The sequence below is a fragment of the Mustelus asterias genome, chromosome X (genome assembly GCF_964213995.1).
Source record: "Mustelus asterias chromosome X, sMusAst1.hap1.1, whole genome shotgun sequence".
Lineage (NCBI taxonomy): Eukaryota > Metazoa > Chordata > Chondrichthyes > Carcharhiniformes > Triakidae > Mustelus > Mustelus asterias.
Window position 1 is genome coordinate 3,176,568 of NC_135834.1, and position 17,919 is coordinate 3,194,486.

General features: G+C 46.9%; 1 protein-coding gene across 1 annotated transcript in view; it reads left to right on the forward strand.

The window, feature by feature from the left end:
- Window positions 1–17,853, forward strand: part of LOC144481841 (zinc finger protein GLI1-like) — a 58,023-nt gene extending 40,170 nt beyond the window's left edge. The window contains exons 8-13 of the mRNA XM_078200994.1: window positions 4,444–4,584; window positions 6,108–6,257; window positions 6,352–6,516; window positions 9,878–10,150; window positions 11,641–11,932; window positions 15,494–17,853. Coding sequence (XP_078057120.1) covers window positions 4,444–4,584; window positions 6,108–6,257; window positions 6,352–6,516; window positions 9,878–10,150; window positions 11,641–11,932; window positions 15,494–17,853 — 3,381 coding nt within the window. The remainder of the gene's footprint in view (window positions 1–4,443; window positions 4,585–6,107; window positions 6,258–6,351; window positions 6,517–9,877; window positions 10,151–11,640; window positions 11,933–15,493) is intronic.
- The last annotated feature ends 66 nt before the right edge of the window (window positions 17,854–17,919 follow it).

Sequence of the window (17,919 nt, forward strand, 5' to 3'; positions counted from 1 at the left end):
TCCCTGCACCCAAATCATTGATATAGATTGTAAATAGTTGAGGCCCCAGCACTGATCCTCCGATTGCATCATGCCAACCCAAAATGACCCATTTATGCCTACTCTCACTTTGTTGTTAGCTAACAATCCTCTATACATGCTAGTGTGTTTCCCACTGTACCATGAGCAGTGTAGTAACCACTTGTGGCATCTTCTCAAAAACCTTCTGGAAATCTAAGTACACTGTCTCCATCCAAAATGTACATCTACAGGTTCTCCCTTATCCACTTTCTCGAGGAACAAATTAGTCAAACTGTTTCCCATTCACAAAACCATGTTGACTCTGCCTGATTGCAATGAAATTTTCTAATTATCCTGCCATAACCTCCTTAATAATAGATTTCAGCATTTTAAGTATTAGTGTCACAAGTGGGCTTACATTAACACTGCAAAGAAGGTATTGTGAAAATCCCCTAGTCGCCACACTCCTGTTCGGGTACACTGAGGGAGAATTTAGCATGGCCAAGCACCGAACCAGCACGTCTTTCGGACTGTGGGGGGAAACTGGAGCACCCGGAGGAAACCCACGCAGACACGGGGAGAATGTGCAGATTCCACACAGTCACCCAAACTGGGAATCGACCCTGGGTCCCAGGCGCGGTGAGGCAGCAGTGCTAACCACTGTGCCACCGCGCTACCCTACAACAGATGTGAAGCTAACTGGCCTGTAGTTTCCTGGTTTATGTCTCCATCCTTTCTTGATAAGAGTCACATTCGCTATTTTCCATTTGATGGGACCTTTCCAGAATGCCATTTATTTCAAGTTCCTCCCTCCCTTTCACCTTTTGATTCATACTTATTTCCTCAGTAAAATATCTGCTTAATTCATCCACCATTTCCTTACTTGTCCATCTAGAGGACCCTCACTCAACTTACTCTTTTCCTTTATAAATACCTGAGAAACTCTTGCTATCTGTTTTTATATTTCTAGCTAGTTCCAATTTCTTCCTCCTGATTGTTCTTTGTTGTTTTGCTGCTTTTTCATATTTATTCTGACCTGCCACTAATTTTTGCAGAATTGTACACTTTTTCTTTCAAATCGATGCTATCTTTAACTTCCTTAGTTAGCTACAGCTAGTGTATCCTTCTTTTTGAAAAGATACATTCCAGTGAGAGAATAATGGAGTATTTTGAAATATGTCCTTAAATGTCTGCCATTGCACCTCCAACCCTTACACAAATTTGCCAATTCACTTTCACTCATCACAGTTCACTAATCAGCCAATAGTCTTCAAGCCCTTGTGATTGCCCTTATTTAAGTTTAAAACATTAGTCTTAGACCAACTCTTCCCTCCCTCAAACTGAATATAAAATTCATTCATGCTATGATCACTGCTACTAAGAGACACCTTCATTATAGAGTCATAGAAGTTTACAGTATGGAAACAGGCCCTTCGGCCCAACTTGTCCATGCCGATTAATTAATTCTGTCTTATTGCACATTACCAGATCTAATATAACCTGCTCTCTGGTTGGTGCTAGAGCATGCTGCTCTAAGAAACTAGCTCAAAAAAACCCTTATGAACTCATCATCCAGGCTAGTTTTGTAAATCCAATTTGTCCAATCAATATTTAAATTTGAATGACCCATGATTATTGCCATAACTTTCTCACAAACGCCTATTATTTCTTCCTGTATACCCCATCCTACAGGGTGGTTTGTTACTCACAGTAAGTGGTGGTGGAAGAATCATTCCAGATAGGTCTTTAGGTACAAGCTGGTTTATTGTAAGACACTTCCTCAGCACTACTCACCTACTGCCCCCAAGTGTTCCAGCTGTTGCATGTTTAATTAGCAAATCAGCAATTCCCTTAAGGTTATTACCACACAGTGATTATTCGTACATTGACAGATTCCCCTCTTATTTCTAAATTAAAGCTTTGAAAGAAACATTTTAAAAATTAAAGAACATTCTTTTGAATCTATACTGGTTATGGTGGAAGAATCATTTCACACTGGTCTTTAGGTTTGAGCTGGTTTACTGTAAGACAGTTCCTCAGTGCCACCCAAAGTGTTCCAGCTGTCTCTATTTATAGGACTATCAATGTCACATGGTTAATTAGCAATTCTTTTAACAAGGTAATTGCCATACCCTGTGATTAGTAGTACGTTGACATGGTTACTGTTAGTGGGTTTATAAACCACTCCCACAAGTGACTTCTTACTTTACTATTTCTCATCTCTACCTAAACTGATTCTATCTTGATCTACAGAACTAAGATCATCTCTCTATTGTACCGATGTCATCTGGAATTAACAGAGCGACCTCTCCACCTTTTCCCCAGCTTCCTGTCCTTCCTAAATATCATGTACCCTTCAATAATCAGGTCGCAGTCTTTGTCATCCTGCACCCATGTCTCTGTAATGGCTTTCTGTTTGTGCTGTCAGTTCCTCTGCTTTGTTATGTATGTGACATACATTCAGAAACAGGGCCTTTAATTGTGTCTTTTTACTTTTTTTGTAACTTCTAGCCATATTTGCTGGCGCATTCTTAGGTTTGTGCACTCTGATCAGCATTTCCCTTATTCCTACATTGTCTTCTCTATTAAGTTGATCACATCTTCCCTCACTTGATCTCTACCCTCTATTATTGAGTTTGAAGCCGTGTCTACAGCTCTAGTTGTACGATTCAGGACATTGGTCCCACAATGGTTCAGGTGAAGTGGGCCCAGTGGAACAGCTCCCTCTTTCCCCAGTACTGATGTCAGTGTCCCATGGATTGAAACCCATTTCTCCCAAACCAGTCCTGGAGAGACACATTCAACTCTCTGATCCTATTTACACTGTGCTCACTCACTCGTGGCTTTATGATTTGATTTGATTTGATTTATTATTGTCACATGTATTGGGATACAGTGAAAAGTATTGTTTCTTGCGCGCTATACAAAGCATACCATTCATAGAGTACATAGGGGAGAAGGAAAGGAGAGGGTGCAGAATGTGGTGTTAGAGTCTTAGCTAGGGTGTAGAGAAAGATCAGCTTGTGATAGGACCATTCAAAGGTCTGATGGCAGCAGAGAAGAAGCTGTTCTTGAGTTGGTTGGTACGTGACCTCAGACTTTTGTATCTTTTTTCCTGACGGAAGAAGGTGGAAGAGAGAATGTCCGGGGTGCGTGGGGTCCTTAATTATGCTGGCTGCTTTGCCAAGGCAGTGTAGCCGGAATCAATGGATGGGAGGCTGGTTTGTGTGATGGATTGGGCTTCATTCACAACCCTTTGTAGTTTCTTGCGGTCTTGGGCAGAGCAGGAGCCATAACAAGCTGTGATACAACCAAAAGGAATGCTTTCTATGGTGCATCTGTAAAAGTTGGTGAGAGTCGTAGGTGACATGCCAAATTTCCTTAGCATCCTAAGAAAGAAGAGGCATTAACTATAGTGTCGGCATGGAGGGACCAGGACACGTTGTTGGTGATCTGGACACCTGGAAACTTGAAGCTCTCAACCATTAGGGCTCAAGGTCCAAGCAGGGCGAGGGTGGTGGTGGAAGGAAGCTGCTGGTGTGTCAAAGTCTTGAGTGAGAGACAAGTGAAGGAGTTGCTCTCTAAAGGCCTTTAGAAAGCAGTTTTGCTTTCTAAGTCAAACTCTGTGTTCATATATCCTCCCCCCCACCTATCTAAAAGCTGACAGCCCGAGATGCTCTCTGTCTCCACCACAGGAAAGGCCTCTGGCCCTTGCTAGGCCCTGTACCCCTTCACTGCACATTCCAACCTAATAGAGGACAAAGGAAGGGAAAAAGCGGTAAATGAAAGAAGGTAGTAGAATTCGATTTTATTATTGTCACATGTATTAACATAGTGTAAAGTATTGTTTCTTGCGCGCTATACAAAGCATACCGTTCATAGAGAAGGAAACAAGAGAGGGCAGAATGTAGTGTTACAGTTATAGCTCGGGTGTAGAGAAAGATCAACTTAATGCAAGGTAGGTCCATTCAAAAGTCTGACAGCAGCAGGGAAGAAGCTGTTCTTGAGTTGGTTGGTACGTGACCTCAGACTTTTGTATCTTTTTCCCGACGGAAGGTGGTGGAAGAATGTCCGGGGTGCGTGGGATCCTTAATTATGCTGGCTGCTTTTCCGAGGCAGCGGGAAGTGTAGACAGTGTCAATGGATGGGAGGGAGAGAGAGAGACAGAGAAAAGGGAGAGAAGCAGAAGAAAAGAAAATGATAGGAGGAGCCAAAAATAATGGAGAGAAAGTAAGAGAGCAAAGCAGAAATGCAGAGACAGCAGAGGGAAGAGAGTGCGTATACACATGGAAACCACAATAGATCTTACAGAAATCCCAACTGTGTAGGAGATGACGATTTGGTCCATTGTGTCTGCACCACCTTTTACTCAGGCTTACCCTGTAACCCCATGTATTTACCCCACCAATCCCTCCATACTCATTCAGCCATCATTTGGAACAGGATCATTTACTGGGAATGATGAATGGAAGAGGTGACGGAGATAAAGATGATGGGAGACAGGAACCAGAGTGCATCTATGAGACTAACTGTCACTGGGAAGGCTGCAGTAAAGAGTTCGATACGCAAGATCAACTCGTGCAAGTGAGTAACTGGGGAAATGATATTGTGGCCTCATTGAATTTCTGTGTAGGATGAGAGTTACGGTTTATTCTGAAATCTCCAGGCTGTAAAGAATCTCCAGATACTGAAAATCGCAGTGCCATTCCGCAAACAACTCTGTTTTTCAATTTCCTTTGAACATTTTTGCTTTATTTGTGATCAAAATATTTGAAAATAGGGGGAAAAAAACAGGGTCCTTCACTTTGATAATGACAAACTCAATGTTGCAATTGTACAGGGTGTTGGTGAGACCATATCTGGAGTATTGTGTCCAGTTGTGGTCCCCTTATCTGAGGAAGGATGTGGGTGGGATTGGAGGCAGTTCAGAGGAGGTTCACCCAGGTTGATTCCGGGGATGAAAGGGTTGGCGTATGAGGAGAGATTAAACAGTTTGGGCTTGTACTCGCTGGAGTTTAGAAGGATGAGAGAGGATCTGATCGAGGTATATAAAAGGGATTGATAAAGTAAATGTAGACCAAATGTTTCCCCTTGTGGGGCAATCTCGAACACGAGGTCACAGGTATAGGTCGAGAGGCGGTAGATTTAACACAGATGAGAAGAACAACAAAGAACAATACAGCACAGGAACAGGCCCTTCGGCCCTCCAAGCCCGCGCCACTCCCTGGTCCAAACTAGACCATTCTTTTATATCCCTCCATTCCCACTCCGTTCATATGGCTATCTAGATAAGTCTTAAACGTTCCCAGTGTGTCCGCCTCCACCACCTTGCCTGGCAGTGCATTCCAGGACCCCAGAAAGAACTACTTCTCGCAGAGGGTGGTGAATTTGTGGAACTCGCTGCCCCATAGCGGTGGAGTCGGAATCATTGAATGGTTTAAAGGAGGAGGAAAGGGATACGAATAGGGAGGGAGGTGGATTTGAGACCAGGGAGAGATCGGCTATGATCTGATTGAATGGCGGAGCAGGCTCGAAGGGCTGAATTTGCCAACTTCTGCTCCTAATTCCTATATCACTTCCAAAGAGCATATTGCTCATGAATACATTGCTAAGGAAGAAAGCATACTCTAACCAATTCCATGCAAGATTCAAATATGTCCACTGGGATTGGTAAGGACCATTTCAGTTGGTGTTTAGAAACTTATCAAACTGCGATGGTGGTTGAACTGAACTGTGTGAAGTGATACCAAAGGGTCTCAGCTTTGAGTTCAACTCTGAACTGTTGAATTCACTGATCGTGTCCAGGGGAGCTATATTTGTGCTGAGCACAAACGGAACCAGCCAGTGACTCCAGCATAGAGCTGTGAGAGTTCCCACAGTTGAATACGCTGCAGCCACTCACTGTTAAAAGTTTCGACATTAAGGATGGACCACTTGGCATTCGGAGGTGCCTCAGATCCTGGGGATCCTGAAGAACAGAAACAATAACAACTGCATGAAAAATGTTGTATACTTTGACACTCTGTCAGACCTCAATCAGTGATGGGTTAGCAGTAATGGATTGGGCTTTGTGTGTGTGCATCTCTTTGACTTTCTCCCATTCGCAGCATATTAATAATGAGCACATTCACGGTGAGAAGAAGGAGTTTGTGTGCCATTGGAGAGAGTGTTCAAGGGAACTGCGTGCGTTTAAGGCCCAGTACATGCTGGTGGTCCATATGAGACGACACACTGGGCAGAAGCCACACAAGTGTACAGTAAGTGCCACATGGTAGAGACAGATTAGTTTAATTCCAAGCTCATCTAGGAAGCGTGCATTGAAAATCTTGGTGTTTGTACGTACATTTCCAGTTTGAAACTTGCAATAAAGCTTATTCCAGGCTGGAGAATCTGAAAACGCACTTGCGATCTCACACAGGAGAGAAACCATACATCTGTGACTACGAAGGCTGCAACAAGGCATTCTCCAACGCTTCAGACAGAGCAAAACACCAGAACAGGACCCATTCCAATGAGGTACAGGCCCCGCAGTTAGTTATTTACCTGTAAACGCACTAGTATTTCTGTCCCCTCCTTGTGGCCAGTGCTAATCAAGTAGAGGTAGCATTGGTAAAATGGAGTTACCAAGGGCAGACAGGGTCTGTAGGGATAGAGCAGAGAGCAATTGGTAACATACACTAACACAGGCAGGGAAAGCAGGGGGGATACCATCTAGTAGGAAGAGGGTGGCATCAGGTCGGGCAAAAGGTAACACGGGATGACAAAGGCACAGGGTAGCATTTTGCATGGTAGGTGGCAACATGAGGCAGGGCAGTGGATAGAGTGGGGCAGGGTCAAAGGTAGCATAGCCAGTGAAAAGGGTGGCATGGGGTAGAGCATGGGGAAGCACAGAGGCATGGAACAGGATGGGGCATATAAACGGGTTGCTTTGCTGCTAAGAACAGCCCATTGAAAAGCCTCCGAACTGGCTTTGAGAGTGGAAAATCATGTCTCACAAACTTGATTGAGTTTTTTGAAGGGGTAACCAAGAAGGTAGATGAAGACAGTGCAGTTGACGTTGTCTACATGGACTTTAGCAAGGCCTTTGACAAGGTACCGCATAGTAGGTTGTTGCATAAGTTAAATCTCACGGGATCCAGGGTGAGGTATCTAAATGGATACAAAATTGACTTGATGACAGAAGCCAGAGGGTGGTTGTAGAGGGTTGTTTTTCAAACTGGAGGCCTGTGACCAGTGGTGTGCCTCAGGGAATCAGTGCTGGGTCCACTGTTATTTGTCATTTATATTAATGATTTGGATGAGAATATAGGAGGCATGGTTAGTAAGTTCGCAGATGACACCAAGATTGGTGGCATAGTGGACAGTGAAGAAAGTTCTCTCCAATTGCAACAGGATCTTGATCAATTGGGCTAGTGGGCTGACGAATGACAGAACAGAGAGTGCAGAAAAGATTTACTAGAATGCTCCCGTGACTTGATGGATTGAGTTATAGAACATAGAACAGTACAGCACAGAACAGGCCCTTCGGCCCACGATGTTGTGCCGAGCTGTATCTGAAACCAAGATCAAGCTATCCCACTCCCTATCATCCTGGTGTGCTCCATGTGCCTATCCAATAACCGCTTAAATGTTCCTAAAGTGTCTGACTCCACTATCACTGCAGGCAGTCCATTCCACACCCCAACCACACTCTGCGTAAAGAACCTACCTCTGATATCCTTCCTATATCTCCCACCATGAACCCTATAGTTATGCCCCCTTGTAATAGCTCCATTCACCCGAGGAAATAGTCTTTGAACGTTCACTCTATCTATCCCCTTCATCATTTTATAAACCTCTATGATAAGGAGAGACTGGATAGACTGGGGTTTTTTTCTCTGGAGCGCAGAAGGCTGAGGGGTGATCTTATAGAGGTCTATAAAATAATGAGGGGCACAGATCAGCTAGATAGTCAATATCTTTTCCCAAAGGTAGGGGAGTCTAAAACTAGAGGGCATAGGTTTAAGGGGAGAGGGGAGAGATACAAAAGGGTCCAGGGGGGCATTTCTTTTACAGAGGGCGGTGAGTGTCCGGAACAAGTTGCCAGAGGTAGTAGTAGAGGCAGGTACAATTTTGTCTTTTAAAAAGCATTTAGACAGTTACATGGGTAAGATGGGTATAGAGGGATATGGGCCAAATGCAGGCAATTGGGACTAGCTCAGTCATTTAAAAAAAAAGGGTGGTATGGACAAATTGGGCCCAAGGGCCTGTTTCCATGCTGTAAACCTCAATGGCAGCTGCTTCTCAGAGGGAATAGATTGATGGGGGCAAAATAACTTCCCTAAAATGGCAAATATTTACAAGACGGGGGGATTCTCTGGATCCGCTACCCCTGATTGCGATGGCCCATAGAATGGGGAGTCGGGGTAAAGTAGACTTTCCGTCAGTCGCCAAGCCCACTGTGCCCCTTCCATGCCGCGCTGTCGACCCGGTTCCCAGCCAGAGTGGGCGGGAAGCTGATTAATATCTAAATACACCCACTGAAAAGTTATTAACAAGCCCGGGTCAAATGGCCCTCACGACCCGCCCACCTCCCCGGCGGAATCTGCACCCGACGGCCTCGGGTACAGGGTCACTAACCACAAACCTGGCGTACTGAACCCCCAGGGTCGAGGAAGCAGCACCAACCCCTCAGCAATGAGGCATCTCTCCACCCCCCCCGCATACATGAAATGTACCAATATCCAAAACATTGTGAACATCTGTTCCAAAAGATAGTCAGCTGAAATCGAGCCAATCCCCACATCTCTAAGTCACATTTTGCAACTGATTTGATGTCAACATAATCACAGAAAAGCGTTTGATGGCAGGTCATAGAATCCCAAAAGTGGAACGAGTTTGCATCAAGTCTGCACGGACTCTGACAGAGCATCTTATCCAGGCCCTCTCCTCCACCCTATCCCTGTAACCCTGCACGTTTACCATGGCCAATCCACCTCCTTGCACATCTTTGGATTGGCTATGCTAAATTGACCTTTAGTGTCCAAAGATATGCAGGTTAGGTGGATTGGCTATGCTAAATTGCCCCTTGGTGTCCACTTAAACTACACATCTTTGAACACTAAAAAGCAATTTAGCACGGCCAATCCACCTACCCTGCACATCTTTAAGAACATAAGAACATAAGAACATAAGAAATAGGAGCAGGAGTAGGCCATCTAGCCCCTCGAGCCTGCCCCGCCATTCAATAAGATCATGGCTGATCTGACGTGGATCAGTACCACTTACCCGCCTGATCCCCATAACCCTTAATTCCCCCACCGATCAGGAATCCATCCATCCGCGCTTTAAACATATTCAGCGAGGTAGCCTCCACCACCTCAGTGGGCAGAGAATTCCAGAGATTCACCACCCTCTGGGAGAAGAAGTTCCTCCTCAACTCTGTCTTAAACCGACCCCCCTTTATTTTGAGGCTGTGTCCTCTAGTTTTAACTTCCTTACTAAGTGGAAAGAATCTCTCCGCCTCCACCCTATCCAGCCCCCGCATTATCTTATATGGATTATCTTTATCTTTGGACTGTGCGAGGAAACCGGAGCACCCGCAGGAAACCCACGCAGACGTGGGGAGAATGTGCAAACCCCACACAGACAGTGACCCAAGCCAGGAATTGAACCCAGGTCCCTGATGCTGTGAGGCAGCAGTGTGCTAACTACTGTGCCACCCCTTTGTCACTTTGTAGTGATGTTACTTTGCCAAGTGCAATCGTCAGTTGATGAGATTGATTTATCCATTCGGTTGGGAGGCAGGTCAGAGGTCACTGATACGTCACACTCAGGAGCCTCTAACCCTTGACCTTCTCCTGATTGAATGCTAATCACATTGTTCATTCATCGACAGAAACCCTATCTTTGTAAGATTCCATGCTGCACAAAACGATACACTGATCCCAGCTCATTAAGGAAACATGTGAAGACTGTCCATGGTCCTGAGGCACACATAACCAAAAAGCAACGCAGTGTGAGCAATGTGAGGGCTTCCTCAACACAAGACGGAGTGAGGTCAGTGACAGGACCGGTTGGAGACATTCACCATGAGGAAGGAGGCAACATGGCTAATACAAAGATGGAATACTTCATGCAGGGCAGGTTAATGGAGCCCGACACAAGCAGGGTAAGGAAACTGGTTGATTCACGCGTATCGCTGCTCTCTCTCTAAGCTCAGGTTTCAACACAAGCCTACCAGTGTCGAGACACCGCCAGGCAATTTAGCATAGCCAATCCAGCTAACCTGCACATCTTTGGACACTAAGGGGCAATTTAGCATAGCCAATCCAGCTAACCTGCACAGGGCAATGAGTAGAATGGGCTCTTCCCCACCCACCTGAGCAGACAGACAGGGCCCGAGTTGCATGTGGGATCTGGCAGCCGGTGTAACACTCCCTCAGGTCCACACTGAAGTGCCAACCCTGGTTTCTGTTGGGTCCTACTACTGCAGAGGGATTTGGTTGGGGGAGAGAGAGCAACGCACCTGATCCAGGCACACCTGCAGCTGACAGCATTATTGCCTTGAAGCAACCACTGAGGAATGACATCGGTCGTACATGATCAATCTGGCAGATTGCCATTTGTCCATGTCAATTCACAGTTCCTGTCTCCACCGCAAGGAACACGAAAAAACCGCTAGGTGGCACTAGGCAATGGGAACAGAGAGTGCATTCCAGACCCTAACCACTCGCTGTGTGAATCTATCTCCTCCACACTCTCAGACAGTGCATTCCAGATCCTAACCACTCACTGTGTGAATCTGTCTCCACCACACTCTCAGACAGTACATTCCAGATCCTAACCACTCGCTGTGTGAATCTGTCTCCACCACACGCTCAGACAGTACATTCCAGATCCTAACCACTCGCTGTGTGAATCTGTCTCCACCACACTCTCAGACAGTACATTCCAGATCCTAACCACTCGCTGTGTGAATCTATCTCCTCCACACTCTCAGACAGTGCATTCCAGATCCTAACCACTCGCTGTGTGAATCTGTCTCCACCACACTCTACGACAGTGCATTCCAGATCCTAACCACGCGCTGTGTGAATCTATCTCCTCCACACTCTACGACAGTGCATTCCAGATCCTAACCACTCGCTGTGTGAATCTGTCTCCACCACTCTCAGACAGTACATTCCAGATCCTAACCACTCGCGGTGTCAATGTGGCTCCACCACACTCTCAGACAGTACATTCCAGATCCTAACCACGCGCTGTGTGAATCTATCTCCTCCACACTCTCAGACAGTACATTCCAGATCCTAACCACTCGCTGTGTGAATCTGATTTCAGTGTGTGACGCTACAGAATGGTAGAAACCAGACTGCACCTTATTATAATGTTGGGCAATGCTGTCTGAGGGAGCTGCCAGGTGGAGTGGGTACTTGCTCACACAAGAGGGAGGGAGTGGCATCCTGGGTCATGCTCTCCCACCGTAGCCGCGAGGGGTTTGTAGTGGCTGAGACACAGCAGCCAGTGAGTAATGTAGGTTGATAAGGTCTTTGCTACATTCAGAATGTTGAGTGGTTGTGGTCATGTCAACTTTACAGAGATGATGAGATGGAGGAATTGGAGAAATAAAACACTATCTTCTTTCTGTTGTTATTTTAGAAGTTGCAGACCAGTCCCCGAGGCCACTCAGCCAGCAGTAGTGAAGGTTCACTCCAGGGAAACACTAACAACAATGACAGTGGGGTGGAGATGAAGACAAATGGTGGGTGCAGCTTTGACAATCTGACCAGCATTGAAGACATTGAGCTGTCGAATCCACAGAGGCATTCAGGGAGAGTGGATGTTGGACAATGGCAGAATGTCCCAGCTCTCCAGCGAGTGAATAGCTTGAAAATCAGAAAGGCCACACCACCATCACAAATGCTGAAACTTCCTTCCATACAAGGCCATGGTGAGTAAGTGTACCACAGTGGCACTCGGCCAATAGAATCCATTCAGTAGAACAAAGAACAATACAGCACAGGAACAGGCCCTTCGGCCCTCCAAGCCCGCGCCGCTCCCTGGTCCAAACTAGACCATTCTTTTGTATCCCTCCATTCCCACTCCGTTCATATGGCTGTCTAGATAAGTCTTAAACGTTCCCAGTGTGTCCGCCTCCACCACCTTGCCTGGCAGCGCATTCCAGGCCCCCACCACCCTCTGTGTAAAATATGTCCGTCTGATATCTGTGTTAAACCTCCCCCCTTCACCTTGAACCCTTGTGAACGTCACCACCGACCTGGGGAAAAGCTTCCCACCGTTCACCCTATCTATGCCTTTCATAATTTTATACACCTCTATTAAGTCTCCCCTCATCCTCCGTCTTTCCAGGGAGAACAACACCAGTTTACCCAATCTCTCCTCATAACTAAGCCCCTCCATACCAGGCAACATCCTCGTAAACCTCCTCTGTACTCTCTCCAAAGCCTCCACGTCCTTCTGGTAGTGTGGCGACCAGAACTGGACGCAGTATTCCAGATGCGGCCGAACCAACGTTCTATACATCTGCAACATCAGACCCCAACTTTTATACTCTATGCCCCGTCCTATAAAGGCAAGCATGCCATATGCCTTCTTCACCACCTTCTCCACCTGTGACGTCACTTTCAAGGATCTGTGGACTTGCACACCCAGGTCCCTCTGCGTATCTACACCCTTTATGGTTCTGCCATTTATCATATAGCTCCTCCCTACATTAGTTCTACCAAAATGCATCACTTCGCATTTATCAGGATTGAACTCCATCTGCCATTTCTTTGCCCAAATTTCCAGCCTATCTATATCCTTCTGTAGCTTCTGACACTGCTCCTCACTATCTGCAAGTCCTGCCAATTTTGTGTCGTCCGCAAACTTACTGATCACCCCAGTTACACCTTCTTCCAGATCATTTTTATAAATCACAAACAGCAGAGGTCCCAATACAGAGCCCTGCGGAACACCACTAGTCACAGGCCTCCAGCCGGAAAAAGACCCTTCCACTACCACCCTCTGTCTTCTGTGACCAAGCCAGTTCTCCACCCATCTAGCCACCTCCCCCTTTATCCCATAAGATCCAACCTTTTTCACCAGCCTACCATGAGGGACTTTGTCAAACGCTTTACTAAAGTCCATATAGACGACATCCACGGCCCTTCCCTCGTCAACCATTTTGGTCACTTCTTCAAAAAACTCCACCAGGTTCGTGAGGCATGACCTCCCTCTCACAAAAACATCGTTAATGAGTTTATTCCTTTCTAAATGCGCATACATCCTATCTCTAAGAATCTTCTCCAACAACTTCCCCACCACGGACATCAAGCTCACCGGCCTATAATTACCCGGGTTATCCTTCCTACCCTTCTTAAATAACGGGACCACATTAGCTATCCTCCAATCCTCTGGGACCTCACCTGCGTCCAGTGACGAGACAAAGATTTGCGTCAGAGGCCCAGCGATTTCATCTCTCGTCTCCCTGAGCAGCCTTGGATAGATTCCATCAGGCCCTGGGGATTTGTCAGTCTTTAAATTCTCTAACAAACCTAACACTTCCTCCTTTGTAATGGAGATTTTCTCCAACGGTTCAACACTCCCCTCCGAGACACTCCCAGTCAACACATCCCTCTCCTTTGTGAATACCGACACAAAGTATTCATTTAGGATCTCCCCTACTTCTTTGGGCTCCAACCATAATTCCCCACTTTTGTCCCTGAGAGGTCCGATTTTTTCCCTGACAACCCTTTTGTTCCTAACGTATGAATAAAATGCCTTGGGATTCTCCTTAGTCCTGTCTGCCAAGACCATTTCGTGACCCCTTTTTGCTCTTCTAATTCCCCGTTTGAGTTCTTTCCTACTTTCTTTGTACTCCTCCAGAGCTCCCTCCGTTTTTAGCTGCCTGGACCTAACGTACGCCTCTCTTTTCTTTTTGACCAGTCTCTCAATTTCCCTGGTTATCCACGGTTCTCGAATCCTACCCTTCCTATCCTTCTTTTTAACAGGCACATGTCTGTCCTGTAGCCCGAACAACTGTTCCTTAAAAGACTCCCACATGCCAGATGTGGATTTACCCTCAAACAGCCTCTCCCAATCAACAGCTGCCAATTTCTGCCTAATCCCACTAAAGTTAACCTTCCCCCAATCCAACACCTTACCCTTGGGACACCACTCATCCTTTTCCATCACTATCCTAAAGCTAACAGAATTGTGGTCACTATTTGCCACATGTTCCCCTACCGAAACTTTGAAGACCTGACCGGGCTCATTCCCCAGTACGAGGTCCAGTATAGCCCCCTCTCTAGTCGGGCTATCTACATATTGTTCCAAAGAACCCTCCTGTACGCATTTGACAAATTCCTCCCCATTCAGAGTCCCTGCTCTCAGCGATTTCCAGTCTATGCCAGGGAAATTGAAGTCTCCCACTACAACAACCCTATTTTTCCTGCACCTATCCAGTATCTCCTGACATATCCGTTCTTCCACTTCCCTTGGGCTGTTGGGGGGCCTGTAGTATACCCCCAACATAGTGACTGCGCCTTTCCTGTTTCTAAGCTTCACCCAGAGTGACTCGTTACACGACCCCTCTGAATTGTCCTCCCTCTGCACCGCTGTAATATGCTCTCCAACTAATACTGCTACTCCCCCACCTCTTTTGGCCCCTCCTCTGTCTCGCCTAAAACACTTGTACCCCGGAATATTCAGCTGCCAGTCCTGTCCCTCTTTCAACCAAGTCTCTGTCACCGCAACCACATCCAAATTCCTCGTGAGCATTAAGGCCCTAAGTTCATCTGTCTTACCTGCTACGCTCCTTGCATTGAAGTATAAGCACTCCAGACCTCCAGGCCCAGTGAGGTCTTCCTGCCCCAGAGTGCTCTTCTTCTTTGCCAGCCTTGTCCCAGCCTCAAGCTCGTCCCCAGCCTCTACACTTGTAGACCTAATATTTTGATCCCCTCCCCCTTGCCATACTAGTTTAAACCCCCCCCCCCCACCTTTGATTCCTACACCCAGTGGACAGCTGGTTTGGTATGTTTCACTTCTGTACTGGCCAATGAAAACTTTCCACCCGTTGAAATCAACAGGCAAAACAAATCCAAATCAAACAACTGCTCCAGGGAAAATTCCGACCACAACATTCCCCACAGTGCAACTCCCTCTCCATTCATCCAGAACCCTGGAAACACCTGCAAATAGCACATCCATTCCCAACCTGCCTCAACCACATGCCAGTGAGTGACACACACACACACACAGTTAACCTTGCTGGTACTACATGTTTTTGCCCCTTAAGCAGTCTTGACCAGGGTTGTTTACGTGAATTGCAGAGCAGCTTGCCCCTTCTTCCATTCGGGAGAAAGAAACAAGGAGGAAAAGACCACTTCAATTTGAATGAGTGAGGTTGCAGCAAATGATAATCAGTTGCATTTGCAGTTATCCTGTGGGCAATGTGTGTCATTGTGATTACTGAAGGAAAAACTTTAAATGTCTTCCCTTTTGATTGTAGGTTCTCTCGGAGAATTTGGCAGTTCTGGAATGTCAGTTCCACGTAGGCAGAAACTCCAGGAATTAAGCGGAAAAGGCGCAGCAGTGATGAGGTTTCCGATGGAACAGTGCAGCAGCACAGTCAGCTCAGCCTACACTCTGAGTGCAAGCTCACTCAGTAGTTGCTTTCACCCGGCTAGTCAGCTATCCAGTGAAATGGTATTTGTCACTGGCCCCAGTGAAGGCAGTCTGGCCGCATCATCCAAGGCTGCCTCTCCTGTCCTATTGCAGCAATGCAGTCAGATGGGCCAGTGTGCTCAGCTTCCATGTCTACCCGATCTCTCACCAGCACAGCAGCAGCGACTGAAAGCCACGGGAGGAGCACCCCCAATGCTGTTCGCAAATGTGGAGCGGATGGGCAGCAATGTCAGGCCCAGTCATGCTTTCCCACCTCACGGTCTGTCACCATGTGGGACCCGTGTCTCCCAAGCCCACCAGATCCCTGTTCCGAACATGAGAAGGGCCAGTGACCCTGCACACACGGGCACCCGATCAGTCCCAGAAACGCAGCGGTTCAAGAGTATCAGCAGCATCTATGCTGCCACAATGTCCGTGAGGAACAGAAAGCTGCAGCAAGCTCCAACTCCTGAATCTAACCTCTCCACGTGCATCTACTCTCCACAGCCACCAATCATTACTGGCAATGTCCTCATGGAGACTGTGGCCATGGAAACATCCAATCAAGCTAGTGTGGGCCTGGCTGAAGAGCTCCCACTGTACACCGACCATCAGGAAACCTTAAATACTCGAGCATGCAACAAGCAAATACAAGGGGTTCACGGTTACATGGACATACACCATCAAAATCTCTATGGCAACGCCAGTACAAATCTGGGAGCCACACAGATCAACACTATCCAACAGGACAGCAATATCAGACAACAACACTGCAACATCTCTCATACGATTCCATTCCAAAGCCAGCTATACACCAATGCAGACAATGTTCCCACTCAGTGGAATGAAGCAAGTTTCAGAAGCATGAACATTCCTCCCATTGAGATTCCCACCCAGCAAAGCCCATCTCAGCTCAGGCAGTGCCTGAAACAGCTCCCCCAGGGCCTGCAGCCCTCCCATCAGCCACTGGGCTTCAGCCATCAGGAGAAGATGGGTCAAGAGAACATGTTCCCCGGCAGCGACCAGAGGCCTGACGCCACTCTGCACAAACAAAGCAAATCAGAGCATCAGTTCTACCAATCAGCACCATTCCACAACACGAGGCACCCAATGGCAGCACAGCAACATTTCAACCAATCCAAACACATGGTGCCCAGTCCACACGGACGGAGCTGTGACTCCTGGGATAACACGGACAGCTTGCAGCACTCCACCAATGCAAGCATGGACTCCGATGTGCTCAGGCCCCCACTGGGGGGAGATAGGTGGACTGGAGACATTATGCCAATGATGCAAGTCAAGGAGATGATGGTGAGGAACTACATCCAGTCGCAGCAGGCCCTCATGTGCGGTCAAGCGCAAAAGAATGAAACACCAATGGCAATTAACACTGACAGCAGAGAGAGCAGTCTATCCAGAGCCACACACAACTCCTCTCCGAACAGCTTCAGAACCCAAAGTCTGCCATACATGCCTCCAAGTTGTATGAACTGCCAAAGTCCAGCAAATATATCAACTTCACCTTCTCAGGAAGGTCAAATCCAGCCAAAGACTTCACCAAGCTCAGGTGGTCAATGTTTCAGTCCCAGGATACTGCCTCACCCTCCTCCAACTATAAAGCTGCCAAACAGACACACCAGCTTGGCACCTCGCCAAGAGTATACCTTAGGGCCATGCCACAGCAGCCCCCATCATAAACCAGAGGGGCCAACACATCCCCCAACAATACCATGCCACCAAGATGATGGAGGCTTGTTTTTCTCTGGCCAAACGCAAATGAAACAAGGAGTGTGGAAATGCAGAAAGCAGGTGAACAAAACCACGCATCGACCACAAGCGCACGGTGCGATTCGCCAACTGCTGCCTTGCATGGATCCCATGAAGCAAGACTCAACCATTTACCCAGCAACCAATCACATGTCTCATTCCATCAACTCTTTGGATCTTGAACGAACTGAAATCACTTTTCAAGAAATTCTGGGTGATGGAGAACATCCGCCTTTGGTACCAAATCTTGTCTCGAACACTCCCCAAACATCCGGTGTTGTTCTCGCTCCCGACAATCCCCTCACATTGCAAACAGGAATGTCCAATATGGCAATAGGAGACAAGGATTCCACCTTAACAACACTGGCATGGGAAAAGCAACTTTCTCAAAGCAATACCAGAGTGAGATGGCCATTAGAGCACCAATCCAACGGGTAGCATTGCAGAGCACTCATTGCAAGCACTCCTTGCCCAGACCAGGAGTCATACCAGAATAAAGCTCAA